The following is a 26,899-nucleotide window of genomic DNA, read 5'->3' as shown; positions in this document are numbered from 1 at the left end:
TAAGCTTTCACAATCTGTCCTAAACAATTACACCATTAATTGAGTAGGGGAGCAAAATAAAAAATTAAACTGATGACAACTTGGATTAAGTCTCAAGTGTAAATCATTTAAGAAGTAACAATTAAAAACCACAGATCTTCTCACCTGACCAATGAAGTATTTCATAGTTTAATTAAAAGTCAGCCTGAAATCAGCTGACTCCTAAAATGGAAAACACTGGCATGCTTCTTGTTATCATCTATAGTTACCGCAGCAACTGTACACTGAAAAGTGAAGCGACTTGACGACATTACATCCTGTGGGCCAACGCAGCTTTGACCCGGTTCATTTCTGAAGTTCAGCTTGTGTGGCGTAGCACTCGCAGCTAAAATACTGATGAATGCTGCTGCTGCTGCTGTTAATGTGTGAATGAAATACAACAGCCTACATGAGCAGAAGGCCTGAGTCTTCATCTTACATTACAGAGCTATTCATAACCATTTTGCGACTGGTTCTGCTACTATCAGAATATTTTCATCTACGGTGCAGTTTCCCTGCCAAGTAGGCAGCTGAATACATTATGAATCTCTCATTTAAAATATATATATAGTATATACCACTCACTACAGTAACCGCACTTTACCGAGGCAAGTACTGTATACCGAGGGCCGTGCGTTACCGTCATTAAACAATTATCCCCTGTAATAAACAAATCACTGTACGTTTTATGTTTATTACTATAAGTCCACATCTGACATCTTCATCCTTAATACTAAACTCCATCATTAACAGCTTCAATCCATGATTATTATTCTGCAATAAGGAGCACAGCAGATGCATTATTCACAATACTTAAAAAACAATCCGCTTTGATAAATGCACAATATTTAACATCTTACATCAATTCTTAAACAATAAGCTGCCAAAGGGACAAAAACAGCCTATAAACAAAACACTGATCCTGAACTTTGTCTCTGCTCTGAACAAGATGCAAGGACACATTATTTCCGCGGGCGCTTAGTTCTAATGTGTTGGGAACACGACAACTCAGCCTGTAGGTTGAAATCTACCGAACAAGTTTCAAACTGCGAGGTCTGAATATCCATCGTAAACTTCTGCACAGCGCTTATTATTAAGACACCTTGGAGTGTAAAGAAAGTGATTCAGACGGTATCAGACAGGTGTATTGTTGGCTGAGGTCTGTACACTAATGCACATGTCATGGCTTTGGCCTGATGTAATGAGGTTTTGGCTGGATATATAAATATATATATATATATATATGAATAATTGCCTGCCATTAAGGATAGATTTACAGATTCCTTATTGCCTGGCTACATGTTCACTTGGAGGAGAACTTGTGGGTGTAACAAAAGCAAATACAGTGCCTCATTACATCTGCATTTTTGGCAGTGAATAGGATAATCTTAATGAGTTGGAAAAGCAGAAAAAGGACTGTTACCGTATGGACGAACTGGCTCAGGGAATACATTGACTCATTAGCAATGGAGCAGCAAGCAGCGTTCACCCTCCAACAAAATCAAAACGGACAAAGTCATCTCTAAATCACAAATAGAGACATGTATACTACGCCGGGAGAAGCAGCTGCAGTAACGGACAAAAAAAACTACTGCAAAAGTTTTTGTTCCAGTGTAATGACATTATATATATATATACTGCTATTACCCGTGTTGATATTACAGCACATAATGTTGAGCATGGAGTTAAAAAGAGTTCGCTGACATTTAGAGCCATCTTTTCTCGTTCCGATTAATTGGAAATTAGACAGCAGATCAAAAACACTCCCAGTGTTCACAGTCAGCGTGAGTGTGGTGAACTTAATCTGACCCCAAAATGAAACTTGATCAAAGTTTAAGTGACTGTGTGTGTGTGTTTGTGTGGGTTGGGTGACTTATCCCCATACATACAGGACAGGACATACTAGACAAAAACCACAACAGCACCGGTAAAGAAAAGCGATAAATGATGACCTGAAGTAGCTCAAAAAAAGTGGATGAGTTGGTTTTAAACCTGTTGAGCTCTTTTTTTGTTTCCAAGAATTGTACAAAAACGTCTGTAGTCAGTTTAAAAGAAACAAGCCTCATCCAGCAACAATTTCAACCAGAATGTGTGTTTAGTTTATAGAGGAAGTGATCCAGACTGCTTATTCATGATACATCTAACTAATAAAAGACTGATAGTGCAATTTATGATTCTGCAAACAAAATAATAAAACTGTGTTTCCCTGTTGCTTTATCTCTATACCGTATTTACAATAATGCTGAGATGAAGGTTTGTTGAGCAAGGCTGAGTGACAACTGTGTGGCTCTGAAACATTAAAGACTTAGAGGAAAGATTTGTCTTACAGCTCAGTCATCAATGAAACTGCATCTTGTACATCTTGATCACACTCAAACACTACGCTACGCCTCACCCACTGCGTGTAGCTGAATGCTGCACGGGCTTGAGACGTTATCTTAATGGCTATGTCTATAGCTGCATAAATGTGCAGTAGGGCCAATTACTTAGGAATTAAACTGGTGTTAAATTGCATTTGCAATAGCATCGAACAACGACAACTTCCATAAATTACCCCGCTTATAGTTTTCATCTGTTTTGTTTTTGTTGTCATGATTGTCTTTAATCAGATTTGGCGTAGAATACATGTGACTGTGTGTAAAACCAAACTGCTGGCTCAGTCTTATCCCTGCAAGAGACAAGAACGTTTACTTCTGTCCTTAAATACTCTGAGTTTGAATAGGCAGAACTGAATAGCCCCTCTGTCAAAGACTAGACACATCAGTACTTCAACTCCTCTCCTCATCAACAATAAAAAAGAGACAGACTGCTCTATCAAGGATAAATGTGCCTTCTGCAGTTGTTCTGTCTGTCCTTTCAAAATAAATTAGAGGCAGCCTGTGTGCAAAAGCAGAGGGTGCCAAGGATATCTGTGTATTTCCTTCCAACTTGTGTTCCACATGCAGGCAAGACAGTGTGCATGAATGTGCCTCACACACACTCTGCACGGTTATTCCCTCTTCCTGTGTCTTAGTAAATGCTAAGGTATTGAGCAACTGCTTATAAAATGTCCTGTTGGCAGGACAAGCAATGTGGGTCGTTAGAAGTTTTAGCTTTCATATGCCAGAGCCAAAAATCACACTGCTTTGCAATGGGAGGGAATCTAAGGCTAAAGACACTGGATATGGGCAATAAGTTTTTCCTGAGGTGATGGCGTACTTGAGGGGTTACGACCCGATCTTGCCAGCTGCTCACCTTCCCTCTGGCCACTTTGGGTTCTGGGTCTCAGTCGGGAACACTGTGTTCAAACAGCTGCCTTCTTTGCCTTTTAAGATACGAGACAAGCAACAGGTGAAGCCGCTCAAATCATGTTGCAGATGCTTCTTCTGCTTCTTCTTCTTCCCCCGACCAAGTCTCTGTCTTTTCCTGTCTGTCACCTCTCTCTCCTTCAGTTTACCGGCCTGTCATGATGGCAAACATGAAACTAACAACTGTGCGTTTGCATTTTTCTGTTGAGGACAATGCAAATTCAATAAGTTTCATTTGAGCTCTCTGGTTCTGGTTCGTTTGCTATTTGCCACATTCAGCGCTACAGTATCTCTCTCACCCAACAGATTTTTTTGCAGAAGGTGTGTGTGTGAACTTGTGCTACAATATTGAAACACATGGCAGCCAAAACTACAAAGTTCGGGACAAGCCAGCTACACAGATGCATGACAATATACAGGAAAAGATAAACAACCTTACTCACTAACTTAATTATAACAAACCCACTTTAAAATACAAAAAAAAAAGTATGCAACAAGTAGTATCATATTCCAGAGATGACCATCATCCAGTGAAAAACGAAGGGGGTAAAAAGTGCCACAATGTGTTCGCATTCTTTCAGCATAAAACCACAAAGTGGAGTCTGTTCAGTGAGTGAGTCATAACAGCATTGGTGTTATGCTTAGTCTCACTGTGCAGGAAAATGTCAGCCAGACAGGCACAGCACCACAACTACCAGCCACTACCTCGTCTGTCCACTGTAGCCACCGCTGCCTTCAAGTGCTGTCGTAAACATTGTAATTACGAGTTCAGCACACACAATCGACCCAAAAGAGTAGTATTGAGAGAGTGTGTGGGGATTTTCTGCAATGAAATGTTAGCTTCTGGGGGGGCGGACAGCTTGGGAGATGTGTCAGCCTGTGATGCAAAGACATGTACTATGTCACTCTATTGTTATTACACTGGAGTCTATATCAATAACACTGTCTATGCATTTTTTTTTACTCTCCATTCTCATTTAACATTGTCACATAAATGTATTTACATAGCGGTCAACAGTCGACGCACTTTATGTGGTCTTTTACTTACGCCGCTGCACCACAAATTGATTCTGTGACACTTAATCTATTAAAGAAAATCTACTTTTTTTTATGGTTACCTTTCAGCGGCTGACAAATCACATTGTGGAGTGAGAAAGCTTGAAACGAGGACACAAAGCTAGCATTACAGTCCTCTGCTAACCTATAAGTGAAACTGTAGTTAAGCCTGCTGACAAGCCAATTAACTGCAACAACAAACACACACTCAGACCATGTTGTTGATTATCCCCTGGCCTGAGGAGGGACTGTACAGTCAAACAACGCCTTTACATTAGCCGTGGTAGTAACAACTGTGGACTAAACACAGTGCATGCTCGCCGTGCTATTTATCTCACAGGGGATTTAAATAATACCTGTGAACTTCAAGCAAGTGGCAGCGCAACCACAACTATTTAGGGTAATGTCAACTACCCACAACTGACAACATGATGAAAAAGAAATTGAGTGACTGACAAACAGGTCAGCACAGTATGCATGCACTTCTACCCAATTCATACTGTAGCAACAACAACAAAAAAAAAAGTGCAGCAGAGATATTGCAAGTACCTAGATGTTTGTAATGCCCAGGAATGCATGCCAGAGATTATATAAATCAGCCTGGGGCCTGTGCCCTAGTTGGTGTGAATACTAGCAAATGAAGTCCAAGGAGATTGAGCCACTGACAAACAAGATGATGACATATTAACCTTTGCAAATAAATATTGTTAACCCAAACAATCTTGTTAGAGCTTGTTGCTGCTAAAAAAAATAAAAATAAAAAAGAAGAGGAAGAAGAAAAGAGAAAGAGCTTTCTAGGCAACACATACGAGGAGCTGCTGGTCCTTGCATGGACAAAGCTGTGCAACTTTGGGCATTGACATTTCGTCCAACCAGGAGTTGTCAGTGCTGTACAGAAACTACACTCAGCAGCAAATTGCACCAGTCTCAGTGGTTTTAAACTTAAGACTGCAAACTCAAAGTGCATGAAGTGTTTGTTTTTTTCACGGGTGCATCACTTGATAAAAAGCATAGTGGAAATGTAATGTAACGAGGACGAGATAGCAAGTTAATAAATGATAACAAACACGGCGTTGAGGCAAAGCAGGAGCAAGAGAAAGTGCTACAACTAACTCACACACTCACTCATTGGGGAGATTAAAATCAAACTGTGTAGGTTTTTGACAGTACAATGCATAACATTTATTTCCGTGCTGCTAACAGGCGATATGTTGTTGCTATGTCTGTCTGTCCTGTGATATGTATAAGTAAGTGTCAGTGAAGCTGTTTTTGTTTCTGTCAAAAAAGGAAAGAAAACTTAACCCCCCAAAAATGTGGTTAAAAATGTGTTTTGGTAACAAACAGGTCATTACAACTACGTGACAAAGTGTTACAAATAACAACAACAAATGGTACATGGTAACATAACATAACATAACATAACCCTTGTCCTGAAAAGATGTCAGCTCGACAGGGCCTGGTTAAACTAAGCTAGGCTAAGCTAAGCTAAGCTACTATCAATTGATAATGCCTGTGTGGTGGCTAACGTTAGCTTAGCCGCCGCTCAGCTAGTTAAAAATGGCTGCTTTCCTTTAGTTTTAAATCTCTTACCAGACAGAATAGATTTGAATGGCAATCCTCCAAGCTGGCCCCGTTTGGTACAAAACAAGAACTCATCCTTCTTCACTGTGGGATCCAACTCTCCATCATTTCACTTCCCGGGAAATAAATAAAGAAGAATTTGCTTGGTTTTGTGTTTTTTTTTTCTTGTTTCTTGTTTTTGTTTTGGTTTTGTTGGTTGTTTTTTTTCCTACGATGTGCAGAGGCTTAAACCAACGAGAAATATTTCTTGTAACATTTGGCTGCTGGAGGAGGATAGTAGTAGTTAATTCAACAACCTTCCTTTAGCAGATTTGCAGATTGCAGTTTCTTTCCCCCTTTCCTTTCCTTTCCCCCCCTCCGCCGCCGCCGGAGCTAAAAAAAAAAAAAAAAAAAAAAAAAAAAAGCGGATAAAAAGAGACTGTGTGGGGTCTTCACGTCGACATCTCAGAAGCGCACAGTTGAAACAAAATTTAAGAAAGCGACAAATGTTCATAAAACAAAAAGAAAAGGAGGAGAGCCAAAGAAGCAACTCTCCCCCTCCCCCTTAGCCCTTAAAACGGTCTCTGCTTGCTTAAAAAAAAAATAAAAACGTCCTGTCTTTACTCCTCCATTGCGAAATTGAGCCTAAAAACGAAACACATCCCACAAAAGCCTCTCGAAATCTGCCATCGGCCTATATTTTCACGATTATTTCGATCATTTTTTTTCAGCCTCGGTTCCTGTTGGTTTCCATTTGAATTCATGGATTCCTTTCTTTAATGGCGGCCACAGGGACAACTCTGCCTTCCACAGCCTATTGGCTCATTCGTGGTCAAAGCTTTGTCAAGTTAACCGCACGTAGACAGATACACATCAGACAGCGGGCAATATTTCCGGCAAAATAAAGGTCCATAATTATTTCCCTTGCATATTATCAATATTTGCACGATTAAAGTCTTAAGGAAGCCACTTTTGGAGTCTATATTTAACATCTGAGTGCATTTTGTGCTTTTCTGTGAGTGTTGCATGTGATAATAAGACGCAGTAATAATGTTGTTATAAGCAGGTGTTTTATTTTGATAGCTCCAATAACGACTTCCGCCTTTTAGAATAGCTAACTTGACAGTGTCGTGGTCATGAGGGCTGTAATAACACAAGACTGATAGGTATTGCCGCTAGGCCAAGCGCAAGTGGCGCTACTGAGCAACAGATTTTGTTACTAATGATCAAACCCTATAAACTTGCTCACTTACACAGTGCACCACCTAGCGCATGTGATGTTGCATTTGAAATTGCAACCGAGATGCACTGATGTGCCCTTTTGTTTTATTTCAAACAAATACACTCACTTTACCTCATTTCAACAGAGTGTGGCTTAAGTGAGATAAACAAGAGCAGTGAAATCAAATAGCCTATGTACACCGTGCAGAAAAGCAGGAATCAAACAAACGCATATTATGGAGGGGAAATACCTACGTGAAACCGTTATATCATGAGGATATACTGAGAATACTAAAGGATGAATGAATCACACATGTCTTTGTTGATTCAGCAAGGATAGTAGATATACCAGCATGCATCAAAGCCTGGCAATAAGGATGATTCATGTTCTACAGTCAAAGGAAAAAAACAGAACAGAGGTAAATGAATGGTACCACTGCACAAATTGCAAAAATCAAAGAGAGAATAAAGTTGTGATGTTTACTGACACAACATAACATAATCTAATACTATTAGTAAACCTATAAGCCAAACTAAATTGAATCTTGTCTGGACAAAGTTTCGACGACACACACATTTGTTCACATCTTTATTGAACACAGCAGTGAGGAGAAATGAACACATTTCAGTTCACTTTTATTCCTAGTTACAATTCATCGGTGTATCCACATAGTTATGAATGAACAGCAGAAATGAATCCAACTGATGTAGGCAAGTCAAATGGCATCGCCTAAACCCTGAAAATTTTATATAATTTGATACATGGTAGCCTACTTGAAATGAGTCAGGCCTCATTAGTCATACTCTGAGAGACTTGAATACAGCAGTGCACAAATACTGAACTATGAGGTAAATAGAAATATTAGGTCCTAAATTTAGGAAGCAAGTTAGTATTTGTGCTGCACTATTAGCAGTGCATGGGCCATAGTAATTGTCGGATGTGCCTTCGCTTTTAAAGATATAGGAATTGTTTTCTGTAGAATAGTCCTTTGCATTATCATCAGTTTTGAGAGGCTTTTCAGAGCATTTCTTTCATTGATTCAGGACTGTAATTAAAATAGTGTATTTTTAGGATTTTTCTGCAGGTTTTGGCTGCAGCCTGCATTTCCTTCTAAGTAATCCCCAACTCAAACCACACAGTTGTATAAAGTTAGAATTAAAAATTGACCACAGTCATAATTATAATTTTTCTACAATATTGCAAAACATTGCACAACTGAGAGCTGCACCCATAATATTATACCACCAGTATCCAAGCTGGTGTTTGGTCAAACCCAAAAAGGGCTCCAATTACAGCTGCAAAGTGTAAGCGAGACAAGCCAAACAAAAAAAATGTGGTTTTTTTCTCCCCGTTCCTTTGGTTTTTATGTACAGTACTGCGCATTACGCTGAAGGCTAACTGATTTCTATGGGAATTGGTGTCCAGTCTAATTTGCATTATCACTATATATATACAGTATATAGAAGTTTTCCCCCGTAGCCTGTGCATGCAAATCCTGCAGAGGTTACAGGCAGTTTTATTGGGGTTGACATTTACAGATCGTTTCAACAATGACTCAAATCTTTACACTGTGAATAAAAAATATATTATAGTGTATATATTATACTGTGCATTCGACAGTGTGATGCAAAATTGTCAGCCACTGTCACACGAAATTGTTTTACAAATTCTGTCATCACCAGCTCTCTCTCTTCCTCTCTCTCGCTCTCTTTTCTTAGATCAAATATTCTGTTTTGCACAATCAATTCTTCAGGTAACCCAGGAATTTTATTTTTACCCTAAGGCGCACTCCCAGCCAGAATATTACTTCCTCTATTTCCAAGTGCGAGCTCTGTAGGTTTATGGAATATTAATAATGGGTTTTTAGCAGGTCCCTTTTCCATTACTGTGCAATGCCTAGTAATTATAATACAATGTAAGCTGTCTTTAGTCATGGTAGTTTCTTTTTAGAAATTAATGGCAACTGGCCAGCTATCCCATAATTTCTTCTGTGGTTCACTAATGAGTAATTAATTTCCTGAGAGTGGAAGTTGTATTCAGTAGTCCCGTCTAGTAATACCACTGCTTTTACCATGTAATCCCAGCTTTAGCCCTTGTCTCTACTACTCTAAACTCATAGCTCATCATTGCTATTGTAAATACACTGACTGGATCGAATTGTTTGCTCAAAAGTTAGAGCTATACATAACAATTGTATTATTGGTGGCAGCCCAGGTTAAGTATAAGTAGCATTTCTTTGTAGTATTCGCAGTGAGTGCTGGGAAAGCCAGGCCATAAAGGAGGTGATGAAAGCAGCTCCTGAGGCCAGAAAACAGCTGTTCTGCTCCTGAAGTGCCAATGGAGTCGTGAAGGTGTGGCGGCCTACAGAGTGACAACTCCGTACCAAGAGAGAGTCACTTTGTTCCAGTTCACTTATCAACTACTGTATTTCCTCCATTGCCAACATTCGGCCTTTTGTGTGTGTACACTACACACCATGATGACACTGGACAAAAACCACACTGTCCCTCTCACGTGTCCCAGCGTTGCTCCTCTATATGAGCCTATAAGCCAAAAGAAGCTTCTGTCTGTCACATGAAACAAGACTGGAAATAATCTGCATCTAAATAACATGATCTGGCAGAGACATGTTAATTCTGCGAGCGCTTAAAACGTGATACTAATACAATGTATAAAAAGAGTTTTGTGTTTGTTTTGTGGCGTCTCTGAGGGCCTGCACAATCAGCTTTGTTTCTTCAGTCTGATCCTTAAGGACTGAGCAGCTTCCTCAACCTTAAATCTCCCCACAGGAATGAATGATAAACTCACGTTCAGCGCTTCCCATGCCTTATCATCACTCTCCTTGATGCGAAAAAACAATCGTGGCTTGATACAATCTGTATAAGATTGTTTAACAGAAAGAAAAAAATACACATCTAATGGCACAGCCAATGAGCACAGTTGTCATAGCAGAGTAACTAATGTGGATACCAGATTGTTATCATATCTGCTGATGGTTTTCTCTCACTTATCGCAAGCTCCCTCTTATCTAATCCCACGGAGACATTCTGTCATGTATATTCCTTCCCAGCAGCACTCAAAAATATTGAGGAAATGAAAGTGTAAAATAGTTTGGAGACGGCCAACTGCTCTTTTGACATTTGATTTGACATGCTCTGTGGTCCCTGTCAGTCGGCTATAGGAGCATTCGCCCTGTCTCACTGTTGTATGACTAAATCCTGCCGGAGAAAGTGAATAACAAATCTGAGATTTAGCCAGAAAGAGAACACGGCCTGAATTTAATGTGTGTCTGTGGTCAGATAAGACAGAAAAACTGTGTGCTGGACAAAAAAATTACACTCAGTTATCATTTATCAGGCTCAAATAGAAGAACATGAAATATTCAACGTGAGAATATACATGGAGAAATGTGTGTGTGTGTGGCTGTGAATGTCCTACGACCTCAGACAAACTGTGAACAGTCACAAGAATCACGTGACATATTTGAAAAGCTTTGTGTAAATCAATAAAATTGACCATCCAGGCAGAAAAAGCAGGTTTGTTTCTCCTTCCCTGGCAGACAAAGCCGAGGCATCCAGCAGCTAAAGAGCGCGACTCCGGGGTTCAGAGTTCAACAGCGTAACTTGTGTTTACAGAGGCTAAGTGGTTATATCCCATTCTTGGCCTCCGCAGAGCAGGAGCAGCTCTGCACAGGTCAACGAGTGTGCCATGTTCAAATAAAGTAGCTATCCACCCTGCCCCCCCATGTTTAAAGCACACAGATGTGCTCTTTACTTTCCCTCCCTCCCTCCCTACTTCCCTCCTTGCCTCTCTCTTATGCACACAAACAAACACAAGCATACTTATGGAGAATTGTTCTCTCTAGGCAGCAACCATCGAATACCATCTGCAAAGATGGACTGAACGGCGCTTTTGAAAATAATGAGACCAAAGCACTTATTCCATTCATTTACTCACATAACAGGCATTTGGGCCTTGAATGCAAAGTTATTAGAATATAGAATAAAAACATCTTGAGAGTCAAGGTTGTGCTTGAATTACCATAATATAATGTTTCATTGCCACTGGGCTGATGTGGGAAAGCGCATTAGATTCATATACTTATTTAGTTCATATGGTTATTATCTGTATTGTCATCAAGCCAAGAGTAAATAAATGAATTTACTGATCAGAGTTTTTTTCTTTTTTTTTCGTCCAATAAAAATAACCAATTAATTTTTTTCTGAATCCTGTTTTAAAAGGAGGAACCTGAAAAGCAAAAACGTGAAAAATAAAAGCCTGCCAGAGCAGGAATGTGCTGATGTAGTTGCATCTTGGAAAGAGTAGAGTAAATCTAACTTGTACTGCAACATAAAACATAATGATGCAGTTGGCTCGTAAGCCAAGCAATGAAAATAAAACTTGACCTGAAGGAAACAGAGAACATCGTGCACAGCTTTTAAATGGCCTCGTATTTGCCTCCAGTTCAGACATTTATATTCAAAATGTTCCTCTGTCATCAGAAACTGAGCAGCATTGTGGCATTATTGTTACACAGTGCAGCATGCATGTTCGCCACGGATACAGCTATTATTTCATCCAGGAAACGCGAAGCATGATATACCACAATAGGTGAATCTGACCTTATTTTACTTTACTTTCAAGAGATTTCAAACAATGCTGTCATCTCTCCTTGATCATTTTGAAAGGGTCTTGAAACAGGGGATCACATCAAGGAACCTGCTTCTAAATGAATGAATAAAAGGTGGGATCAGTAGGTGTTTGCCACCACGACTGTCTGATCTCTGCCAGATAAAGCATTAGGGCTGACTGACAGGTCTTAAGGGAAAAGGGTATTCTAAGGTGATGTCGTTTATCAGGGGGGAAAGAGAAGAAAAAAGTTTTTTAAGGGCAGGAAATGTAGACAAAAGTTCTACTCTACTTGAACATCATCCCTCATTCTCCTGCTGGAGTAAAAAAGTTGAATGGGAACCTCCCAGTCCCTCCCACATGCAGACAGACAGACAGAGAGTTGTTCATGTGACAGAGTAGCAGCGTCATTATAGCTTGAGAGGGCTGCAGACGAGTGCTCAGGATGCAGAGAGGCTGCAAGGCTCTGAGCAGCCGGACCGGACTGTGTGAACGCTCGCTGAGTGACGGGTCATGCAAAGCAGATTGTGAAGTGAAAAAAACACACAAAATATCCTGTTTAGTTTTGCAAGGCATTTACAAGGCATTACAATTTGAAGAGGGTCTGGTATTTCAGGAGTTAGGCAAAGTAGCTGCTTTTGAAAGGATATCCTATAGTATAACAAATGATATTGATAAATATAAAGAGAATTGGGGAATGTTTCTAAGACTATATTCTTTACAGGGTATAGCTAAAATGTATCTGCAAACACTGATCATTATGGGCTGTTCTTGGGGGGGCTGGGATGCATGGAAATGAAGGTGGAGGTGGACTGGGTGCATTACAGGGATCTGTTTACTGGAAGACTACCTGTGGACAGTGAATTTCACATGGGACAATGAATAGACATGCAACAGTGTGGTGGTGGTGGTCTCCTGGAAAGACTGCTTAACATATTGAGCATGGACTAATTTTACCTGTCGTGGACTTCTTATGTACTTTTTATTGTTTTATTGTCATAATAAGATTGTGTATCTTAACTTTGCCTTATTTTCTACAGTTTTTTAGTTTGGTCTTGTGAAAAAAAATAAAAAATAAAACTCAAAAGTTGAATCATAAAAAAAATGCAACGGCTGCCTGCTTGTGCCCCGTCTTCACGAGGAATGGATAAACTTCAGCTCATTGTCAGCCGACAACCTGCTCACATCCAACTCTACAACCTGCTTTGTTACGGGACCAGTGTGCTACAAACAGAGCGACATCAAACAGCGTTATTCAGAGGCAGTTAGGCAGAGAGAGCTGCTGTTTGTTGAATCACTCCTGTAGTTAAATAGCGGGGTGAAGTGCTTGTCAGCTCAGTTGTTGCAACACTGCTTTTGTTTTCTCTATCTGAGGGGTGAGGTCTTTGGCTGGCTGGCTGAGCTTATAGCCCCCCATGTTTCCTCCCTTGATGGAGGATGAGGGGGTAGCTGTTCGGGTGCTGCCCCCGTGCACACAGGAACATTCCAGGCACTCAAATAAAGCCGTAGCTGTGCCTTTGTTGCAGTGCTGACTAGACAAGAGCCTTTCTGCAGGGCTGCTGCCTTTAAAAAGACGAAGTCGTGCATCCCCGCTGGTAAATGATCTGACACACTTTTTCCTGCTGCAGTCTTTTCACAAGCCCTTGTTGTTAGGCTGTCGTTGTTATTCTCCCTCTCCCTCTCCCTTCCCGCCTTCTTGGTTCCTTTACTCCCCCCTCCTCCCTCTCCTCCTTCCTCCCCTCCTCTCTCTCCTCTCTCATACACTTTTTCACACACGTTGCAAGCAGATGGGGGGAGAAGGTGTCTATATCGAAGATATTTCCCCCCTCCCTTCTTAAGCAGCCTTCCACCCTGCAGAACCAGCATGGGATTAATAAATTCAATATGAATTGAAAGCTAATGAAATGTGCACCCACCTCTCCTCTCCCCCTCCTGACTGCCAGCCACTGGGAAGAAGAAGGCTGAGCTGAGCTGAGCCGAGCACAGACAGAGCTCCTTGAGACCAGCCAGGGAGAGGGAGAGAATGAGATCATTGTCACAATTACACTATCAAAAGCAGCAGTCAGCAAAACCATAAAAACTGGCCTGCTGTCAGGAGTCTGACCTGGGCGACTGGCTACAACATGCCCGGCATTCTTCTGTGACACGGTGCTTTGTCATTTCCTTCACAGTGACACCGTGGGACGGGGCCACATCCGAGGGAGCGGCATTCACTCTCTTCCAGGGTGGTGTAATTATTCAGGTTTTACAATGTCTGTTCCTGTGTGTGGCTATTTTTTCCTAGAGCGCGCATGAATACTCATCGTGATGGTTTGCTATCTTTGAAAATAGGGAAATTAAATTCAAAAGGACACACATGCAAGAAAGAGGCTAAACCCAGGGTCCTGCAGAGTGTAGGCTACATACTGTATGTGCATACACAAAGATGCTGCTGTGGTTCAGTCTTCAGTCTTACCCGCGTGCATTACGGCAGCTCACGCCGTAATAAAGGACACACAGCAGCCACAGGAAATGCATCCAGGTTTGCAGACACTGCAGTTTTCCCACCATCCATATGGACTGCTGCAATTAGATCAGAAACAGAAGTAGAGAGAGCGAGGGGGAGACAGAAGGAGACATGCAGACAGACAGAGACAGACAGAGAGAGAGAGAGAGAGAGATAAGGAGCAAGAGGGGGCAGTGAGAGCAATGTTAGAGTTCAACTCAAGGGCATCATGCAGTATGGCGGCGGCTGAAGGGCTGTTGATGTAGTGGAAGCTCCTCGTGCAGCAGGACCAGCTATGTTTCCAATTAGAGCAGCCTCAGCTCCTAATTGTTTAATTGGAGGCTGTGTGTGGGATGGAGGAGGCTCCAGAGCCCATGTGTTCTCCCCCCCCCCTCCTCGGTTGATTAATACAGTGGCCTGTTCACCACCCAGTGGGCCTCCACTCCTCATGATAGCATCTGATTGCCCCATCAGCACACACACCGCCCCCTCCAAACCTCGCCCTTTAGCTTCCTGCACCGAGCTCATTACATTAGTTGATCATGCTGTAAAAAAATGCAACACTTGCAGGAATGTGTAAATTAAAGTGGCAACGAGTGATGGATGGGTCTCGCCAACCTCTATTTCAAACAAACAGCGGGCGCGAGACACAATGACCCTTGTTTGAGTCACTTAACTTGTCTGGTCCAAGTCTCAATTAAATTCCCAGCTCTTAAATGTCAAGTGTGACGCCCTAAGTCAAGGCAGCTCACAAATAAATTGTGCGACAAATCATTGAAATATGGCTGTTGCGTAATGTAAGGCATGGGACATAGAAGAAAATAAAACATTTACAGCTCTCATCTGGTCCGAGTCACAGACTATATTTATTTTTTTATGAAAAATATATAAACTACTACTATACTTTCCCCAATTTTGTATTTGGATATCAGATCCATACATTTATACAAATGTAAAATTATAATCTTGCATTAAAATTTTATTGAGTTTAATCATTATAATCACTTTTATTTACGTTTTATTTGTGAGGGTCGTTTTAAGAGTTGCATTAAGTTTGAAATTCTCGGTGAGAGGCATATTAAGAAACTTTAAGGGGCGCTTCAGGATTCATTTGGTCGGTAAATGAAGATTTAATTCTGAATAAACAAACTGCTGAACCATTAAATGATGAAAAGAAATGAAGTTTCATTGCAGGTTTCCACATTCTGTACCTTAGGAAACAACATTGCGCTTGAGTTATTAGTTTTTTTTATCATCTTGTTCTTACTAAATCTTCTCAACTATTTACAGAGCACTGTCGGATTCATGTAAAAAACATTTGAAAATAATTTCACCCTCGCATGCATCCGCAGGGAAACAAACAAAAACACACAAGCAAGGATCCAGCACAGCACACTCGTCAATATTTTATGGAACGTCGGTCAATATTCATGAGCAGGGTTTATTTGAACATGCTAGTTACTGGTCAATAAGTTTGCCAAGTGCAGCATTCAAGGTCTCTGTAAACAGGCGCTTCCCAACGGAGAACACCGACAGACACAGTATCCTCCTCTGCTCTGTGATCAATACATGCATTGCATCAAATCTGTTGATGTAAAAGAACAGAACAGCAACGGCTTCTCATTATTAACACCGAATGAAACTGTCATAATCTGCAGAGGACTGGTAGCTTTCATTTCTATTGTATTAACGCATCCAATAACATTTTGCAACATGTCATTACCTGCTCAGTACAAGCAGAGCAGGCGGCGGCGGCGAGGAGGCATCGGCCTGTGGGGCCAACAGAGACTAGACGGCTCATTGTGTGTCTGCAGGCACGTGTTGTGTTGTTCTGTGCTGTGCTGTGTGCATCAGTTTCCACCCACCCAAATCTTGTGTGCATGTGTGTACTGTACGTATGCGTGTTTGGACTCAACTATTCACAGTTCAATATGCCATAAATACTCTCAACATAGCACACTCACTTTGCAATGTGAACACTTGTGCTCAACACTCATGCATTATGCATGTCTGCGTCTGTGTCTTACATTTACTGTGTGGAGTGTCTTGTTCAGAGAGGGGCAATATGGTTGGCATAATGTGTATGATCAGCTCGCTCCATTTTCTACACTGAATGGGATTTATCAGATGTAATCTCAGGCTGTCAGCTTGGATCTATCATCTCATGTCACTGTTTCAGCAACACTGTGTGCCCAGTACACGATCTGGGAAAAAAAAAAGAAAAAAAAATTAAGTTCATTTTGAGAATACTTGATTTTAAATGTTCAATCTTTGAGTGAACTTTCACTTTATCAATGATCGAACTGTGCATGTTTACAGGAGCAGCATTTATTTCCGTTTTTAAAGCTTCTGTCACTCTGATCTGAAGACCACTGCAGATTGAATGAAAAAAATTGTCATTTATTATTCTGTCAGTTCATTTACAGCCTGTGGCAGCTTCAAAAAAAAAAGAAAAAAAAAAAGCCTTCATACAGACTGTAAGTGATATAATTTAATGTCAAATGCTTCTTTAATATACTCCACTTGTAAACAATTGAAAGGGACCGTTTTGGCTGAGGGTATTTGGTTTGCAAATCAGATATGCCCTTACATGTTTGAGTGCTTTCATGATCCACTTACAAAGCCTGGGAAGGGCACAGCCGGCTGAGTTTGCCTCATTATCACCACCGCAGCTTTGACTGGAACACTGCCACAGGATCTCAAAGCTGCCCAGTCAGTCGACTATACTGGAGGTTTTTTCTTTTTCTTTTTTTTTTTTTTAACTCTGCACAACAGGTAGTAGTGCTGCAGACAACAGTATATTTACTGGAGCCACGCTGTAATAGATGACAGATGATAAGACTCTGCTGTAATCTACTTTGTGCTCATATTGATTAGAGATAAACATCTGCCCACTAGTATCAGCCGCAGGGCGCAGCGCTCTGTGTTGATATGGTTTTGAGGACATATTAAACCCCTTTTATTGTACCCCTGGCACCTTTCGCAGCAGCGCACACAGCATTCGCTCCTCTGGCCTTTTCTCTCTGATTCATGGCAGCGTGTGACCTGATGAGTCAGAGCTGGCCTCGGTGTTATATAGCGCATGAATGAGTAGTGGTGGTGGGAGCTGGTGGTGGTGGTCAACTTCTCTGTCACTCTGTGGCCTTTTCACCTCGACAGCGCCTCTGTCGCCAAAAACATTTTTCCTTGGATCTTGTTTGTACTTTCAAAAAAAAATAAAAAAGTGGTCACACCCATGCCTGTGTGAGTTATTCGATTTATCACGTTGCTGCTGCGCCACCTATAGGTGAAACGCCAACTCACTCACTCAACTCACGCAGATCAAACACACTTAATGCATGCTATTCAAATGTGGTTGTAATTACACAGCATGTAGAGGAATAATTAGAGCTAGATATGTAAAACAGGCCTCACCCACAGGAATTTAGTGACTAATTTGAGGGAAACAATGTGACACACACATGAATGTGGATGAAAAGCTTTTTGGGGGTTCATCAAGATGTGTTGATGAGGGGATGAAAGCAGAGAAATATTTTCCCATCATTGCATTTATAATAAAAACCATAGTACAGGGAGTTTTTATTTTTTTTAATCGCACACCTGGTGATATGAGACCAACGGGGAGGAGGAAAAGAAAGCTCTTAAGCCAACATGTGAATAGGGTTTTTTCATGTTTCTTTCTGCCCATGAGTCACAGCAGGGAGCACACCGGACGCTCGGTACCTGTGTTCATCACAGCGAGCCCCCGCCGAGCGTCTCGCTGCACCGAGCACTCGGTTAACCCTTCACAGAACAGGAACTGACCTTGTGAGAGTGGATTTTGAAAAAAAAAACTCTTGCTCACCTCACCGCCCCTCTCGTTTTGCCTTTTGACAAGTCTGGCAGTGAAAAGCTCCGTAATGGTGTTAAAGCAAACCAGTATTGATGGAGAGAGTGGCGGTGCTTCTCCCTATCAATTTGACTGACTGTGATTTTAAAAAAAAAGAAGAAAAAAAAGGCCCTTAAGGATTTTCAAAGTAAGAGGAAGTAAATATCCTAAAACATGAGGGTGCTGGAAGACAGATTTTAAAAGTAGGGATGTATCTCTATTGATTTTATAACTGTAAATGAGTCAATGTGATGATTTTTTGCAGGGGGTTGAATTGCACATTGCAGTTCTGCAGTCACAAAGGTAGATAGATAGATATTAGATATTTCGGCGTAGATATTTCCGATGGATTATATTCAACAACACCGACTGCTTCCCTGTAGATACAGATGAAGGGACCTCAGTGCTGCAGCAGAGCAAACTCTAAATCATTCAGGGGGAAAAATGTTCTTACAGCTACAGTGAGACATTTTCTGGATGTTTTCTGACAGTCTTGCATGCAATTACTTTTATAACTACCAAGTGAGTCAGGCTGCAGTCAAATTAATTTACACTGCAGGATTAAAATTAATTTCATTTTTGCGCTCAAACGGATACCTTTTGGAGTGAACCTGGGATGAAGTTTGTCAGTGTGTTATCCAGACGTTGCTCCAAATTGGCATGTGATGTAAATAGATATGTTTTTGAGGCTGATTTGCTCTCATCGATTTAAGCTCTTTATAAAAAAAAACAAAAAAAGAAACGAGAAAAACATTATTTCCTGATGCCACGGGATAGTTAAGGTGCTGAATATTGAGTGGAGGAAGCAATTTCTTGGAACTAGATAGTGACATCTTATAAGTGGTGGACGTTGGTGCCACACAAACATATAAATACTATAATCATTCACTGCAATGTTAAATCTGTGCAGAATACATAACAATCAAAACATATAACATATCACGTGTGACATACAGTGTAACACCATAGAATGAGATAATCCCTCATCTCCATCTGCACCAGTTTTTTTCTGAATGCCAGTGATGATGTAATTGATTATCTTATTGTTGATATTCACAGTTACATGTGGTACAGATGTAATCTCTGCAGCTCTGATCCTCCTCTGTTAAACACTATATGTTGTATCATCAGACTTTCACTGTTTGGCAATTAAAGGGATCGTTCATTCAATATTGAAATTTCACTCATTATCTACTCATCCTCATGTCGACTAAGGGTTGGGAGAAGTTTCAGAGTCCTCCGTGCCTTCTCTGAGTTACAGCGGGGCTCGGTGCAGCACTGCATGTCCATATGACGGTTGCGAACGGAGCTCACTTTTCTTCGTCCAAAAAGACACACCAAAAAACATCCAAATACCTCCATAGTGCTCGTCTGTAATGTCCCTCTTGTATTGAAGCCCCAACATGAGAAATTGTTCAGACAAAAATTAAATAAGTCTATATTTTAAGCTTGTTTGTAGCGGAAGCTCCCAGTGCCTCAGTTCACTGCTTTGCCTGTGTCTGTGCAAATCTCGCGGGATTTGCATTGACACCCAGTTCACGGCTCCGCAAATTGCGCGAGATTCTGGCAGCGCAACACTGGGAGCTTCCGCTACAAACAAGCTTAAAATATAGACTTATTTAATTTTTTTCGGAACAATTTCTCATGTTGGGGCTTCATATGGACATGCAGTGCTGCACCGAGCCCCGCTGTAACTCAGAGAAGGAACGGAGGACTCTGAAACTTCTCCCAACCCTTAGTCGACATGAGGGTGAGTAGATAATGAGTGAAATTTCAATTTTGAGTGAACTATCCCTTTCAATGTTTCTTTTTGTATAGTTAGATGGGAAGGTCAGTCTTCTGGTCAGTCGATTGGTCAACGATGTCATTATTTACAGACACTGGTCTTTCTGCAGAGGATGAATCCTAATTGATTGTGGTGATCTCATGACCTCAGTAGGCTCAGTTTTCACTTATATCCCCAGACATTATGTGATGGATATGTCCAAAGTTTTACTAAATAAATGGCAGACCCCTGACCCTTTCCTCAATTTGGGTGGTTTGCCTTTGGTTCAGACATTTCATGTTTAACTCAAGCATGAATTCCTTGACTTTTTCATTTGCCCTCATCATCATTACTTCCCAAACCGATTCCCATGAGCCTCTTCTGTGCTTTGTGTTCGCTGCTAATTAACACACGATAGCACGCTACCATGTCGAGCTGTGATGGTAAAACTTATGCCAAACCTGATAAACATCAACATGTTAACAGCTGAGCATTTAGCTCAACCCACTGTGCCTAAACACAGCCTCGGGCAGCTGCTAGCATGGCAGCAGACTAGAACTGCGCTACTTGTCTTCTCCAATTTGCTTTTTTCATTTTATTTATTTATATTTTGTGCAGCCACTCACTATTTTCTACATTTTGGCATCTACCAAAGACCAGACTTCATCCTTGTTGCTTTCAGCTGCTGTTTTACATGTGGGTGGGCAGAGCATGCAGCAGCAGCAGCAGCAGCAGCAGCAGCAGCAGCAGCAGCAGCAGCAGCAGCAGCACAGTGAGAAGGGGCAGTGGTTTTCAGGTCAAGAAAAACAAAGAGAGGTGCGCTTGCTTGCTGCTCAAAAGACTTGAACATGTCTTTGCAGTTTCTTCTGCCCTCTGGGCTCCTGAGGCTATACCGCTGATGGAGAAATGAATTTCTCCCATCTCCTCGACAGTGCATGCATTCCTTTGTGTATGATGACACTGATGCAAAGTGATGAATCTTCAACGACCACCAACTTCGTTAACAGCTTGTAATGGTTAGAATAAACGTGTCTGTGCAGTATGTCTTGTATTCCTTTTACAGTATATAACTCGTCGTAGCTCCTCTGCGCTGTGTGAACAGGTAAGTGAACATGCACTGAGCGTCCCTCTGGAAATAGACTGTTAAGCTTACAAGTTCAATTCAGAATGCTATAATTAGGCTTGGATATTAATGAGTGTTAGCTGTGTAGCTATGTGTAATCTTAGCTGTCAAACATGCTCCAGTTATTTCACTCCTGGAACAGTTTGCTGTCAGAGGAAAGAGAGAAATCCAGGAGATCTGAAGTTGCATTTGGTTAACAATGCTCCCGATCATACCGCAGCTTCTCTGTCACTGTTTACTTTCTGAATATTTAACACTTGCACGTTTGATTAAAGCCACATTAACTGGTTTGTCGGCTCAGTTTCCCCCCCTGCAGACAGCTTCCCCTGCCTTTTTTTTTTCTTCTTCCTGTCAAACATATTCTCTCTTGCACTCTTTCTCTGTCTGTACGTGTCTCTCCCTTTGTGTGTCTGTCTCTCTGTTCCTACCCCCCCCCCCTTACACCCCTCCATCCCACCCCACCTCCTCCTCCGTGCAGCTTGGAGAACACCAATTGAATGTCAGTTCAGGGAGTTTGTTTAGAGGGATTTCTGCTGAGGGAAATACATATTTTATGACAAATCTGAAACTAGCCTCACCCAGTTCAGCCAGCGTCACCCTCCTCCTCCTCCTCCTTCACCTCTGTGGAGCTCATGTCCGCTCCTCCCATCACTTCACACAGAAACAGAGGGGTGGATGCAAAACCTCACGCACTTGCTTGTGTTTTACAACTAAGGCTTTAGCAGCAGTCACGCTCACAAAATGCAGGAGCATACGTCCGGGGCTAAATTAGATTTGCAGTCTGCCTTTATTTATTTATTTGCCTTTCAACAACTGATTAGTCTCCCATGGCCTCGGAGTTTCATGCTAGACTTAGCATTTCAATTCAGCACACATCTAGCTTTATCCTGGAGCCAAATAAGTGTCTGTCTCCAGTGGGAGTTTCAGCCCACAAGAGCGCAACCACTTCTGTGAGCGGCGGAGGGGTGTGAGAGGAACAGGGGAGGGTGAAGGGGGGTGAGGGGGGGTGAGGCACTGCACGCTCACTCGCAAAAAAAGATGAAAAATGAGTGATCGCCGTGAGGGGAACGAAATCTTCTGGTGTAGACGTCACGGCAACGCAATTACGGCAGACAAACTGGACAACGCAGAATACCTCTTTCCACATCTGGAGAGGCTCCTCCACGACCACAGGCCCAGAAGGAGCAGCAGCAGCAGCAGCAGCACAACTAGTGAGGGGGGGGGGGGGGGGGGGGGCTATTTGTAACAGGAAAACACCTTACCAGTACATCTTAATGACAGGTGACAAATGAGCCTCAAGTTCGGCTGGGTTATTCCCTGTTCATAAATCAAGGCAAACTGCAGACAAGGGTGTATGTAAGAAGATTGGTTTACTCACTGCTCCAGAACAAACCTAAATGACACCAATGAAGCAAGCAATCTAGATCACAGATGTAGGCAAGGCAGCAAGGCAGCATGGGGGGGGGGGGGTGGTAAAAATTCTGCCTGTAAGCACTTTGTCACATCGACAGTAGTTCAACCTTTTACAGCCAACAGAGTGCAGGCCCGAGTAAAAAGCACGCTGTATGTAATATCGGCGTAAATGTTCTTCTAATCACTTCTTGTGCCGCCGGTTATGATTTCAGACTTATATATGCACAGACTTATACTATATAAACTGTGTCCATGGAAATCGGTGTGAAAATCCGTTTTCAAGTTAAGAATGTGTCCTTTAAATGGCCATGTTGTTTGTCCCCTTCATCTAAGGCTGTAGTTCTGAACATCTGGAGCACACACAACCCCTCAATACGCCAAGACTGAAGAGGGTGAAAAAAAAAAAAAACAGAACAAAAAAACAAAACAAAAGAAGAAAAACCACGCTTGTGATTTAAGGCCTGTTGGTTTGGCCATCTATCCTCCCTGAGCCCCATTTTTACTCTTCCCTTGTCCTCTTAACTCCAGGCTGTGTTGGATGAGACTGATGCTTTTTGCCGGACTTTTCATTTGCCAGTGAGCTTGGCACAGGAATAATTACCTGTCTCTATGATCAATTACCTGATTACTCACCAGAGACGCACAAGATGTCTGAAGAGCCGAGCCTGGGTCTGTGCTGCTGTGCTGCTGTGCTGCTGCTGTGCATGGTGGAGGATGGCGGCTGCTGCTCTGCTCTGCTCTGGCCCTGCACACACACACACACACACACACACAGGCACAAGAGATTAACGCGTACACAATGCATGCATACAAACTCCATATCGATAGATAGCTCTCTCTCTCTCTCTTTCTCTCTTGAAAACACATCAGACTCACGTCCTTATGTTGTGCAGGCAGCTAAGCAGCTGTCAGAGTCAAGGACGCACTGACTGGTGGTGGGCCATTGAAAACACAGGGAAATCATTAAGAACGATCCCGACACACATAAACAGCCAGAAAGCATCCCTGTGTGGGGCAAAAATAATCCCCTAAACTGCCTTGTTAAGCTGAGAAATGTTTGCCCGAGAGAAATAACACGAGGAGAGAAGGATGCAAAGGAAGCACTGGACGTTGTTATAATGTGATAGTAGGATATTATCTGTGTGCCGCGGTCTGAATAAACACTTGAGTCAGATTATCATCGTGTGGCACAAGGCCCCTGCAGTATAGTCATCCTGATGTACAGCTTGACCTCTAAATAACACTTAGACATACGCTCCATCATCCATCCACAGACACACGACGACGACGACGACAACAACACAGGAGCATGACATCCCCTCCATCCGCCCGCCGCCATGTCACATCTAATCCCACACATGGCGTACACACAAGCAGCTCGTCTAATTCTTGGCTGTGAGGCGGCGTGTAAAGGAGCTTTCTGTGAAACCTCGAGGGCTGAATATTTGTTGTTTGTGCTGCTGCTGCTGCTGCCGCCTCGTATACTCGTCGTGTTCTGCTCAGCATGTGACACACAACACAACGCCACAACCTGTTTCTCCTTAATCGCACAATAACATGTTGATCGCAATCTTCCCCCCTTTTATTGAGCAGACCACGACCGCCGCTGCACCGTCGTGTCCTCAGAGGAAATGAAGGTTAATGCACCTGTGTATCAGCAGCATATGTGAGGTCAGTCAAGTGTTTTTTTAGTGTCTGACCATTTGCAAAAACAGTTTAAAATGTCCGTCACCAATAGAAAACCAGATGTCACCCTGACAATAACTGGATGCAAACAAATAACAGCCTTAGAGATGGCAATGTGCAGAGATCAAAAAGACAGTGGTGTGCTCTGTAAACCCTGGGATGTTGCCTACGTATATTAAAATCAGACTCTCTGACCTTTTATACAGTCATTCAGGGGTTGTTGTATGTTATGAGGGGATAAATGGGGCAACAGGTGGTGGATAAGGGGCACCGTGCAGAAAAGTACCTCCCTAAGACATTGTAGTCAAATGGTAATTTCTTTCAAACTGTAATTTCCCAGCAATGGGATCAATAATCTATCTATCTATCTATCTATCTATCTATCTATCTATCTATCTATCTATCTATCTATCTATCTATCTTTGGATGCAGATGTTTTAACTAAGCTGCTTCTGGGAAAACATTGTGCTGGTGCTGTCTTGGCCAGGACACTCTTGTAAATAAAACCCTGGTTAAATGAAGTATTTTCTTTCTTTTTTTTATGGTAACCCTTTAATTTACAGGCTGCTAATTACATGATAATGTCTAGAAATAGCCTAGAAATAACGGTCAATTTCATAGTAATGTTGAGAAATATAGCCAAGTAATAACGATTGATTGCATATTGGTCAATTGCAACAACTTCTGGCCTTTCCCAAAAAATTCAAAGCATGAAAAGCATATGTAATCATTTGCTTTAATGAAAAACATGACATGACTATGAAACTGACTGTTAACTATAGGCTATTTCTTGACATTGCTAAGCAATTAAGTGTTATTTCTTGACATTATCACGTAATTAGCAGCCTGTAAATTAAAGGGTTATCAAAACAATCAATAAAAGAAGAAAGAGAAAGAAAACAAGGTGAAAATGGTTGTTGATACTGTATGGATCTGAAGTTAATTATCTCACTGAGTTAAAAACCTGTAATAAAAATATTTTTGCTGCTTGTTGTGGGACAGTATTTTCTGAATGACTCCCAGATCTCCTACTTGTCCCACTTTCCCCCCATTCATCCAGGACCAAAACCAGGACACAGCCACTGCTTAAACGCTCAAAGAGAAAAGACTCAGCTATTGTCCCCTGACAATAACTGTTTTTATATTGTTCCATGAATAAGCCATTTAACCCACAATAAAGGCTCCAAACTCTGCATCCCTTCTGCTTCTCATCATGTGAATACTTGCAGTTTGCTCTCTTTAACATCACGTTCTCATACTGTTTTGTCCACCCACCACTGCACAATTACACAAAAAAAAAATGGACAGATGAAGACGGTACACTGTTGAGATCAGCTCCTGGAGAGTCGGCTCTTTCATTCTGAGGAAAATAACACAATCTTTCCAATCAGTTTACTCCACTTTAGCCAGTAATGAGAATTGGCAGGCCTGCAGACAGCAGCTGCTCTCTCCAGTCATCGCCGCTCGGAGAAGAAGAAGCTGAAATCCCAAGGTCTGTGTGGGAAAAGGTAGAGCAGCAAGTCAGAGAGGGTGACTCAGATGTGCAGGGCCGATTCCCCTCCAGCTGGAAGGACACACAGTCTCTCAGAGCTGAATTAACATTACTCATGATTCCTCAGAATAATCGCTAAAAATTAATGAATTATTTCAAATTCTCAAACACACATACATATAAAGTTTTTTTTTAAATCACACACAAACAGCACAGCCATCAGTCAGATGTATTGCATCTTGCACAGTTTGGTAAGTCAGTCACACAGACAAAGCTCTGCTCAGGGGCAATCAAAGCTATGAATAGCTCTGGTTAGTGCATACAGAGAGTGAAAACCTTGAAGCCGACTGCTTTCATGAGATGCAGACTGAGTGGCAGGAAAACACAAATACTACTCCACAGTCCTTTCTTCTCTTCCAGCAGACGCCACATTAACATAATGTAGTCTGCTTGGATTCCTTCGTCTCCACACAATTATGACTCCCCATTTAGACTTGTTGTATGCTAGTCCATAAATCCATGGCAGCAGCAGCAGCAAGTCACAGCCACTCTCGCTCGGCTCATAGATATGCAGATGTTATGATCCAGAGGTTCTCTTATTTTCCCCTCTATGGGAGAAGCCATTGACCTTTTCCCCACTCCCTTGCATGTGTCACTGCAAATAACAACAAAACAGTAGCTTGGCAGAGAGGCACTGTGGCCCAGACATCATCATTCAGGTTACATACAGGAGTAGATCATAGAGGAATGCATTGCCCACAGACAGTAGCGCCCTGGCAGCACTGTTAAGGAATATGAAAACAGTGGAGTCTAAAGGTGTCATTAAAGTCACATCAAAGATCCCTGAGATGTCTCTGAATGAGAAAATGCAGTGTAGCCTCTGGAAAAAAGAGATGCAGCTTCATAGCCAGCAGGTTGCTGCATGGTTCAACCCTGTTTCCCAGCTGGAAAAGGACGGTTTGGACAACTGGATAAAGAAAATATGTTCAATTACGCAGGGAAAATTGAAAGAATTTAAATTAACAGTGGCACAAAGTAAATTAAATTTCCACTTCACTTTGAATTATCTTCTTTTTTTTTTCCAGACCCTAAAAAGGCATCACACCACTTTCTACTTATACCACCACTTAGTCATACTTTACAAACGCTGTACATAGTGCAACAGATAGCTTCATTAACTGGTAATAATGGCCAGGATTAATGACTTACAAACATGCATCACTGCAGACTCGATTAAGCAGTTAAGGGAAATGTCACTTGATTTGACTTATACAGCTGAAGTCACGTATTAATCT

The 26,899-nt window shown here is 41.7% G+C and overlaps 1 protein-coding gene across 3 annotated transcripts in view; it reads right to left on the bottom strand.

Moving 5' to 3' along the window:
* med13a (mediator complex subunit 13a) overlaps window positions 1–6,722 on the bottom strand; it is a 94,458-nt gene extending 87,736 nt beyond the window's left edge. For all 3 annotated transcript variants that reach the window (XM_085797308.1, XM_085797307.1, XM_085797309.1), the window contains exon 1: window positions 5,952–6,722. In XM_085797308.1, the coding sequence (XP_085653434.1) occupies window positions 5,952–6,017 (66 nt within the window). In that variant the 5' untranslated portion in view covers window positions 6,018–6,722. The remainder of the gene's footprint in view (window positions 1–5,951) is intronic.
* Window positions 6,723–26,899: the final 20,177 nt, after the last annotated feature.

Source organism: Trachurus japonicus, chromosome 14, assembly GCF_045865225.1.
Source record: "Trachurus japonicus isolate A0001 chromosome 14, Traja_1.0".
NCBI lineage: Eukaryota > Metazoa > Chordata > Actinopteri > Carangiformes > Carangidae > Trachurus > Trachurus japonicus.
The sequence above is the reverse complement of the archived record's forward strand: the minus strand, read 5'-3'. Positions and strand labels throughout refer to the sequence as shown.